This window comes from Rhinolophus ferrumequinum, chromosome 3 (genome assembly GCF_004115265.2).
Source record: "Rhinolophus ferrumequinum isolate MPI-CBG mRhiFer1 chromosome 3, mRhiFer1_v1.p, whole genome shotgun sequence".
In the NCBI taxonomy this organism is placed as follows: domain Eukaryota; kingdom Metazoa; phylum Chordata; class Mammalia; order Chiroptera; family Rhinolophidae; genus Rhinolophus; species Rhinolophus ferrumequinum.
Window position 1 is genome coordinate 63311418 of NC_046286.1, and position 10504 is coordinate 63321921.

The window sequence follows — 10504 nt, forward strand, 5'->3', positions numbered from 1 at the left end:
AAATGTGACCAAATCCCATTGGAAAAGACAACAAATACTAACCCTGAGATAATGCTGATGTTGTACTTTTCCGATGAAGACTTTAGTTACTGTATATTCCAGGAGGTAAAGTTAAACACATTTGAGATGTAAAGGTAGACCTTTTCAGCAGAGAAACAGAAACTGAAAATGAACCAAGTAGAAATTTCAAACTGACAGGTACAATATCTGAAGTAAAAAAATTCACTGGATAGGTGCAATAGCAAAATGGACATGACAACTGAAAGAGCCAGTGAACTTGTTGAAGACAGATAAAGCAACAAATTATCCAAACTGAAGAGCAGAGGGGGGAAGAGATTGGAAAAAAATAGAAGTCCATGAGCATCATGGACTTCTGCAACAATATCAAAAGGTCTAACATATATGTCCTTAGAGTCCGGAAAGACAGGAGAAAGACATTGAGGCAGAAGAATCATTTGAAAAGTAATTTTGAAAAGGCCAAAAACTTCCCAAATTTGGTGAAAGACATGTATTAATATTTATGGATCCCAGAAGCTTGGTGAACTTAAAACAGCAAATTCAAAGAACACCATGCCTAGATACAGAAACTTTAAAATTAAACTGCTGTAAGCCAAAGATGAAGAAAACCCTGAAAGCAGCTAGAGAAAGATGAAACATTACACAGAGAAGAGCCGTGACTTGAATGACCGCGGTCCCGGATAGCCAGAAGACACTGAAACAACATCTGTAAGTGCTGAAACAAAAGTACTGTGAACTCAGAAGCCTGTGTTATCCAGTGAAAATATTTTCAGGTGAAATAACGACCTTCTCAAATGAAGGAAAACTTGGAAAGTGGTGGTCAGCAGACCTGCCCACAAAGAAATGCTGAAGAAAGTTCTTTATGACGAAGGGGAAGGATCCCAAAGGGAAACCTACATGTTCAGGAAAGAAGGAAGAGCAACAGAAAATGTAACGACTTAAGGACACATAAAAGACTATTATTGTCTTCAATTCTTTAAATTAGGTATGATTTTTGAAAGACAGGCAGGTGATCAGGGGAGACGAAGCTACTGTAACAAACATTCAGTGCTTTACCAAACAGATTTTTTTCAGAGGGGAGCATTCCAGGATGATAGGTAGGGCAGCTCCACTCCACACATTATTTACAGACCCCGGCTCCTTCCATATTATGGGTCTGCAGCATCCTAGTGCTTTGTTATCATCCATTTGGTTGAAATTCTGTCACAGCCATGTCCAGGTTCCAGCTGAGGAAGCTGTAAGATGGCAGAGGAAGAACTGCCAGTGTCATAAGGTCCCAGGCCTTTCTGCTCACATTCTGTTGACAGCCCTAATTGCAAATTCAGCTTGGAGTGGGGCAGTCATGCATGGGGTTATAACAATCACTTAGGAAGAAAGAGAAAATGGATTTTGATGAGTAGCTAGCAGTCTCTGCCACGGCAGGTAAGAGAGAAAGGAGGCATTTTTAACAGGCGACAATATGATCAAAGGTGAAGAAGTGAGCAATAACATGTGGAGTGTAAAGATCTAATTGCAATTTTAATGTTACAATGTAAATAATGAGATAGGGATAACAAGAGATGAAGCTAGAGAGGTGGGAAGCAGCAGATGACGTTAGCAGATTTTATTGTCAAGGAGCTGAAAAGTTTTATGCAGTAGATTTGCATTTCGGTTAGACACTTAAGGGTGGAAGTTTTAAAAAATAGGCTGTGATAATAGTATAGATTCGAGGCCTGAGTTTAGAAGTATCTATGGAAATAAGATTGGCAGGACTTGGTGATAAACTAAGAAGAGAGAAAGAAGGGAACATCAAGGCAGGACCTCAGATTCCTTACAGAGATGGCTGCGGGGATGGTGGTACCAGCACGGAATATCAGAGTAACAGCAGATTTATTGAGGAAAAAGATGAGTTCAGTGTTAGGTGGTAAAGGTGAAATACTGTGAAGCTTGAATTCCCACAAAACATTTCTGACTTTATTAAATCTACGTGTGCCAGTGGAAATGTGTTGCTCAAGTCCAAACGCCATGGTAATGGCAATTTGGATCTAACCTGTGCAATTTGGATCTAACCTGTGCAATTTGGATCTAACCTGTGCAATTTGGATCTAACCTGCCTCTTCCATATCATCTTCCATTCCCTTTCATATTATGTACCTTTTGTTTTAACCACATCGAACTTTTCTCAAAGAGACCTTTCCTGACTCTGAAATCTAAAACAGAGTCCCTTAAATCACAGCATCCTACTTTCTCAGGTAAATTGTGAAAGGGTTGTGGAGGGGGCTAGAGAGATGGGGCAAAGGAAATGATAATGAGACGCAGGCTTATAATCTGGAAGCCTCAATGGACGACAGAGAATCAGATGGAAAAGAACATTTCAGATAGACGATAAAGACAACTATTTATACATTTTGAAGCTGTGGTCTGTTTGGTCCCAGAGAAAAAGGAAACAAAAAGCTGGAGTTGGATAAAGAAGGCCTTTCCTTCTCGGCTGGCGTAACTTGACTCAGGAATTCTGCAAATCGATGCCCTGCTCCACTTCCCTACAACAATGGAATTAAATGCAGGGGTTAGGAAGCGAGTGTGTTTGAAACCGCAGCTTTGGTTCCAGATTTTTTTCCGTGAGTTACTGTTACAGTGTTCATGTACAGCCACTGATCTGCTGCCTGACCTTGGACAAATTGCTACTTATTCTCTATGACTTAATCCTCTTATCTGTAAAACGAGGATAACATAGAATTCACAGTGCTGTTATGACGAATAAATGAGATAATACACGTGAGAGCTTACATGTGAGGTTCAACAAATGTTACGTGACAGATAAACGACAGATCGACAGACGACAGATCTCGAAAGAGTGAAGGAAGGAATTTCAGAAAGTTGTCGAAGGCACTCCCTTTGCTTCCCCAAAGGCCCGGGGAGCGGACGCGAAGCCATACCTTGCAATTCTCGGCCCGTATTTCCTCCTAACGGTTCGGCCGCAGCTCACCTAGCGATTCGTCGGATCCCAGGCTGCAGCTTCAGCTCGCTCCGCCACGGGGCGCCAGCCCGCCGGCCTCCGAGGGCTCAGCTGTGTGTGAAGCAGAGGTCCGAGCGCGACGGCCAGTCTCCTAGGCAACCACATCAACTTCCGGTTTGTGGCGAGGCCTTGGTGGGCAAGAGACCATATTTCCTCCACGTGACCTGCGCAGGCGCCGTGCGCGCAGGAGGCCGCGAGTCCGCAACCTGCAATAACCTGGCGTTTCCCAAAGTTCGACTTCCCGGCCTTCACTACGGGCCGCCCCCGGGGAGGTGGCGCCAGCCGGGACGGCCAGGTCCGCAGGAGTAGCGCAGCCGGGACTCGGCTCGGAGTTACGGAGGCTCAGTTGCGAAGCCGGGCGGCAGCAAGACCGCTTCTCCCGAGCCGCCTAGCTGGAGTTGGAAATGGAACTCCGTGGGGCCGGGGCTCCGGCTGCCGGACAGCGGCTCCTCCAGGCCGATGCCCCGGCAGGGAATGAGCCGGAGGCGGTGGCGGGCTGCGGGCGGCGCGGCGGGGCTGGGAATCGGCTGCGCAGTTTCATCACCGTGATCCTGTGTGCATCCTTTCTGGGGCTGGTGAGAACCGGGGCTGGAGCCCTCCCAGGCCGGGGCGTGAGCAGGCGTCCTGTAGAGAAAGAACAGTGCAAGTCTCGCCTCCCCCAGTTGCAAACTGTGTGATCTGGGGCGCGTTAATCCGACTGAGCCTCAGTTTCGTAATCTGGGAAATGGGCACAATTCGAATCTTGGAGGGTTATTGTCACGTGCGAAATTGATTTTCCTAATATATTTCCCAGCTCCAGCAAACCTCCCTACCTCTCCTCCGTGAGTGGGGTGATGCAAAAGGTGTTGTCAGATCTGTAGCCGCCATTGCCTATCCCCAAATTATTTACCCAAAGTTGCTTTTCTGGGATTTCCTCGTCCTCGTCTCACCAAATTCATCCAACCCCGTATTTTTGCAGATAGGGAAATAGAGCCAGAGAGGGAAAGTGACTTTTCTGGATGACACAGGTTAGGTTGTAGAGCCAGGAATAATATATCTCTTATTCTGCCCACAGTCCTATGTAAAACAAACCTTCACATCCTTCAGTGTTTTTCTTAGAGCAAACTGGAAGGCTCCAAGCTCCTTTTGCCAAACCTTTGCCCTCCTTGCGATTCCCTTATGTCTGGAAACCTCTGCCTCGTCACTTGACTATTGAGAAGCTGGGGAGTAGGGAGTGAGTCCTCTGAGGAGAGTCACGGCCGGGCATTTGGAGTATTTGTCTGAGCTACAACTGATTCTTAGAATATTTTTTATTTGAAAAAAGAAAAATTATTGCAGATGCTTGGTGAACCCTGACAGTGTGTGCCAGGTCCTGTTAAGTATTTTGAAGGCAGGCTCAGCCTTCCTTCCACGGTGCTTGCTCCGCACCTGTGCCCTAGCTTGGGCGTGGGGCGCACCCAAGCGTTTAGAGCAAAGCAGTGCAATTAGAATCAATTACTCTTGAAATGTAGACCAATTAGAAATATTTTTTAAGTGTCCAACGGATTTCCTCTGAAAACCAGCTGTAACTCTTTAATTCTTGCTGACGCTACATTGTCTTGGAGTAGAATTTTATTTTTAAAGTCACTGCATATACGTGTGTGTAATATTTTCTAAGAAAGCCTTACATACTGTACTCCTGAGGGCTTGGGGTCTTTGAAGAAAAACATAGATTTAGAAACTTTTACATTGTTTATCTCTTGTATGTTTTATATGTGTAATTCAGAGGAAGTACCCCACGTGCATCCAGAAATACTTTTGATAAAATGTTTAACATCTAAATTCTTGTGTTATTTGTGAATGCGGTGTATTTCAAAATACACAAAACAATCAAAAATTATTTTAATGTTTCATGTTACTGTTAATAGAAAATAATCTTTTACAGTATTGTTCAAAAAGGAAACAATTGTAGCAAAACACCAACAGAAAACTTTTTAAAATATTGAGTTGTTAAAACTAGAACAGTAGGAGGTGGCACACCAGAACACATTGTCATCGTGAATTTTTCCTGACTGTGGAACTTAAAGTAATCCCTATGTTACATTGGAGTCCTATTTGTAATAGTGAAAAAAGCTACCACATAGATAGACATTATTTTAATGACTATTAATAAATAAAACCTTTTGTCTTTTAAAATTTTAGGGATTGAGTGTCGCTATACTGGGACCCACGTTTCAAGATTTGGCAACAAATGTGAACCGCAATATCAGCAGTCTTTCTCTGATTTTCGTGGGCCGTTCCTTTGGATATTTGAGTGGCTCTGTGATTGGTGGAGTTCTTTTTGACTATATGAACCATTTTCTACTTTTGGGTAAGTAAACACTACTTTTACCTTCTTTATGACTTTTAAGGAATTTATAATGTTTTGTTTTTAATTGGGGAAGGGGAACAGGAGTTTTATTGGGGAACAGTGTGTACTTCCAGGCCTTTTTTTCCAAGTCAAGTTGTTGTCCTTTCAGTCTTAGTTGTGGAGGCCGCAGCTCAGCTCCAGGTTCAGTTGCCATTTCTAGTTGCAGGGGGCACAGCCCACCATCCCTTGCGGGACTTGAGGAATCCAACTGGCAACCTTGTGTTTGAGAGCCCACTGGCCCATGTGGGAATCCAACCGGCAGCCTTCGGAGTTAGGAGCATGGAGCTCTAACCGCCTGAGCCACCTGGCCGGCCCTATAATTTGTTTTTAAATATGAAATGTACTAGCTAGCAGAAGGGTTGACAGCTTAGCTGGGTAATGTTGGGTGTCCTAAATGGAACTCAGGTTTCCCTAGTGCCTGCTTTTATCTTGGCAGTTACAGGGAATCTGTGTTGGGGCGCTCTGGAAATTTAGATTAACCCTAAAGTGTGCTAGCGATCCTTAGCCTTCCTGACTGTCACTGTAACTTAGGCACCACCCCTGAATCACATACTAATTGTCCAAAGAGCTCTGCTTGTCAGAGTTTAGGGCAGATCTGGGGTCACCATAGGTCAAAATAAACTCGAACCCGCCTAAGCCAAAGCCTGAACTGAAAATGAAGGGTGGGGGTGTTAAAATGATGTAGGCTAAATGTTTGTCCTTGCTGCCCCGTGTCAGTGATGACCCAGACCTTTGTACCTCACCCTTGAAATTGTAAAGTAAATTGACATGTTTAAAGAAAGTTTGGATGAATGTGATAAAACTGCTTTGGAAGTAAGGAGAACAATTTACTATTGTTGATGAATGCATAAACAATCCTCTGATTTCCAAAGTGGGTTGAAAGAATATATTCCTTTCATTTCCCTCCTTATTCCCCAAACTAACTTATTTAATACATTTGTACTACAAACTACTATAGTAATTGCATTTTATTTATTTTTATCTTTTTACCTCATATCTAAAATCTCTTCAGGTTCTTAAATATGAAACATTTAAATAAATAATTTTTGAGCTGTCTGTTTTGCTATAAAACTTTGCCTTGTGATATAATTTATAGTTTGATTCTTAGCAGTGCTATAAATGTATTCATATTAGAATAACTTTTATAGTCCATAAAGATTATAAAAGCTTTTAAGTGAAATAACCATTTGTAGAAGATGAATCTCTCATTTACTGATTATTACTCAGTTTTAATTTGCCCTGTTGTGCATTTTGGGGGAGTTTGTATGACGTTGGAATACTGTTTCTTACGGCTGACTTTCACCTTTCTTCTCAGGGGTGTCATTGTTGGCTACCACGATTGGTCTTCATCTTGTTCCATTTTGTAAGACAGCAGTGTTATTAACTGTCATGATGGCTGTCTTTGGTGTTTCAATTGGCATTATGGACACAGGTTAGTGAGCCTTTCAGTGTCATCTCTGGGAGTAGGGACTTTCTACCAGAAAAAAGTAGAGCAGGTGATATTGTCACTCGCAGACACTGACCTACTGCGTTGGTTATGGGGTCACCCCGTCAGAACCACCCTTCTGGCAACTACTCTTTGTCAAGTAGGGTACCTGTTGTTGAGTAGCTACAGAATGAATTTAAAGAATTTTGTTCTAGGAGAGATTGTTGATTTATAGTATCCAAACAGGGAAGGGCCCACCCCCCATGTGGGTAATTACGGTGCAGGTGAGTGGGCTTTCGTTTCAGGGTAAAACTTTATCGTATGGGAAGAATTGATGAGTTAATAGGTTAAACGAAGTTTGGAACCGTTATTTGGCTGAGGAATCATAGAAGCACTCTGCCTTTTGAGCTAAGAGAAACCTGTGCTGTATGTTATCTTCCTTTTCTTTCAAAAGTTCCTGCCCTCCTGTAGGGCATCCTGTCCATGTATCTTGATATCTTTTAAAACCTTCTAAGTAACGTACATGACATTTGTTCACCCCTAAATCCAGCCTTGTTCCCCTCTTCCCTGCTCTACTATTATTTGATAGGTTGGGGAAATATTTTATAATTTACGCTTAGTTTGGTTGTGAAATTACAAGGTAAAATTGTATGCTTATCTGCAAATGTGTTAAAAAGAAAGAAAGAAAACCCAAGCCTTGATGCTTCTTGCCCTTCACCTTGCAGGTGTATAGATAGTATAAGTGTAGAGCTAGACATATCCTTGGTTCCTGTAATGAGTGTAGCAGAATCTTGTAGTGTGCAGATTCCTGAACATGTGTTTTGCATCTGCTGTATACATACATAATTTTCCTCAAGTGGCTACCAATTGCAAGTACAGAAAGATTTGGTACTTTGGCCACTATCTGATGGTAATACATATTTAAAATATTTATAAATAAATATATAAATACCCCTCACCCCCAGCCTGGTATTAGAACTGTATTATAAAACACCTTGCATGAATGTTCCTGGCTTGAGGAGGTAGTGATTTACTAGCTTGTAGAATTCCATTTGTGAGTATTTGATGTTACAATGCTTAGAGTTATCTGGTGGGTTCCTTAGTCATAGAATTGACTTAATTGCAACATTTGATAATTTAGAATATTATCATCCTTGTGCCATGTAAAACAGACTCATCTTTCAGATAGTAATACACTTTTTTTCTAAGTTACTATGATTAAATAACTTTCCCCATCTTTCGTTGGTAGGTGGTAACGTCTTAATCTTGGCTCTTTGGGGGGACAAAGGAGCCCCACATATGCAGGCCTTACACTTCAGTTTTGCCTTGGGCGCCTTTTTGGCTCCACTGCTGGCTAAATTGGCATTGGGCACAGCGGTGTCTGCTGAAAACCACACAGAGGCTGAATTGAACCATTCTGCCCTCAACCAGTCATCTGAAGCTGACTCAGAATCTCTATTTGGAGTCCCTGACAATATGAATTTACTGTGGGCCTATGCTGTTATCGGTATTTATATGTTTGTAGTTTCTATCTTTCTTTTGGCTCTGTTCTTAAAGAAAGGCTCAAGGCGGGAAAAAGCAAAATCATCTGCTCGGAGGTCTCGAAGAGCTAAATATCACAATGCCCTTCTTTGTCTCCTTTTTCTGTTCTTTTTTTTTTATGTTGGAGCTGAGGTAACATACGGCTCTTACATTTTCTCATTTGCAATCACCCATGCCGGCATGACCGAAAGTGAAGCGGCTGGGTTGAACTCCATCTTCTGGGGGACCTTTGCAGCCGTCAGAGGCCTGGCAATCTTTTTTGCTACATGTTTACAACCTGGAACCATGATTGTGTTGAGCAACATTGCCAGCGTGGCGTCATCTTTACTTCTGGTGCTTTTCAATAAGAGCCCAACTTGTCTGTGGGCAGCAACGTCAGTGTACGGGGCCTCCATGGCAACCACGTTTCCCAGTGGCATTTCTTGGATTGAGCAGTACACGACCATCCATGGGAAAGCTGCAGCATTTTTTGTAGTCGGTGCTGCCCTGGGAGAAATGGCTATTCCTGCAGTCGTTGGAATTCTTCAAGGAAAATATCCTGACTTACCTGTGGTTTTGTACACCTCTTTGGGGGCAGCAGTAGCCACTGCTGTTTTATTTCCTGTGATGTATAAATTAGCCACCTCACCTCTTGGTCATCAGCAAAAAGAACACAGAAAAAGTGAAGACCAGAAAGCTTTGCTCTCTGGCTCTGGGCTAAATGACTATGAGGGAGAATGAAGAAGAAGATGCAGAAAAATGGAATGAAATGGATTTTGAAGTGATTGAAATGAATGATACAATGAGGAATTCTGTAATAGAGATATCTAGAAATATTTTGATGGAGCTCACAGCAGAAGTCTCCAACCAATTCCACTCAAATACGTTACTGTTTGAGTCCTCTCCAGTTAATACTGGCAAGCCCCCTGTGAATCACCTTGCAAGAAACCAGGACAAAAGGGACTAACAAGAGAAGGTGGATTATTCACTGACCTCCTTGAAATAATCGCCAGTTCTAAAGAGGCCAGTCAGGAGAGCATTAGCAGATTTTCAGCATGCTTTGGAGATCAAAATTTCTAGGTCAGAGAATAGCAAATGCTAAAGAGTTTTGAAACGTTCTGTAATTCCCAGAGTCTTTCATAAAGAACCAGCAGTCTCATACAGCAGGATCTGGTTGTCATGCTCGTGTTTGGCACGTGGCAGATTAGGTAACAATTTACGGTCTCCCCGTGTCAGCATGCAAAGAAGGCGTTTGTTCTTGAGAAGTTGGGTACTGTCTTAATAGAATGAAACCATCTAGTTGACTCCATTAGCTGAACAATGATCAGTCATCAGTATTCTACCAGGGAAGTTGATGAGAGTCATTTCATAAAAGAACATTTTTGAAAATAGATACATTTTTATAAATTGCTTTACCCTGTCTATGGCATTGGTCCAAAGGATGTTAATGTCTCATTTGTTTTCGGATTTCTGTGAAGAGGGCACAGAACAGGGCCCTAGAGACCTGGCTCATGCCTCGACTGACGCTTGCTAGCCCCCTGGCCCTGCACTCAGTCACTGAATTTAGGAAGCCAAAGTAATGATCAGAAAGTGGCTTGGTGGCCTAGGAGTCAGGGATCACAAAGGGTGCGCCCTCTGAGTATGGCAAAGCTGGTGTGTACTAGCCTTTGGTAAATGACTAGCACTGATGACAGATTTTCTCCACTTTTCCTTACCAGGTTTTGTGCTGAATAACATCTAATTTCTACCTGATTGCAGTAGATCTGCTTTCTCTTATGTAATATCCAGAAATTTGCCTGTATTTTTTCTTAAGTGAAATACAGTACCTTTGTTGAGCACGGCCCATTCACCCCATATACCTGCCACGATATTGGTTCGTAATAATTATCTAACAGTTTAGGACAGGGCTACTGGAGAAATTAACAGTAAAAAGCCTATTCTTCTTGCTCTTTTTATACTGTATTTTCTCTTAGCCAGAACTTGGAGATTACCTCTGTTTCATTTATTACGTTTCCTCAGGTTGTTGGAATTTAGGCAGTAGCAGTATTTAGCAGCTGGGAAGCTTGCTAGAACAGAGATTCTAAGGGGTAGAAGATGCAGCTCAGGGAGGTCAGGGTGGTAATAGGAACAAGGCAAAATTTGGAAATCCACACTGGAAAATCTAGCATTCTGCACA

General features: G+C 42.5%; 1 protein-coding gene and 1 long non-coding RNA gene across 4 annotated transcripts in view; one reads left to right on the top strand and one right to left on the bottom strand.

The window, feature by feature from the left end:
* Positions 1-3069, bottom strand: part of LOC117020420 (uncharacterized) — a 53948-nt gene extending 50879 nt beyond the window's left edge. For all 3 annotated transcript variants that reach the window (XR_004422696.1, XR_004422697.1, XR_004422695.1), the window contains exon 1: positions 2934-3069. This is a non-coding gene — a long non-coding RNA (uncharacterized LOC117020420). The remainder of the gene's footprint in view (positions 1-2933) is intronic.
* A 114-nt stretch (positions 3070-3183) lies between these two features.
* On the top strand, positions 3184-9895 carry MFSD4B (major facilitator superfamily domain containing 4B). Its single transcript, XM_033102885.1, is given in 6 exon segments — positions 3184-3588; positions 5174-5342; positions 6697-6813; positions 8057-9059; positions 9061-9265; positions 9267-9895. Coding segments are annotated over 6 exon segments (1719 nt in total). The 5' UTR covers positions 3184-3417; the 3' UTR covers positions 9321-9895.
* Positions 9896-10504: the final 609 nt, after the last annotated feature.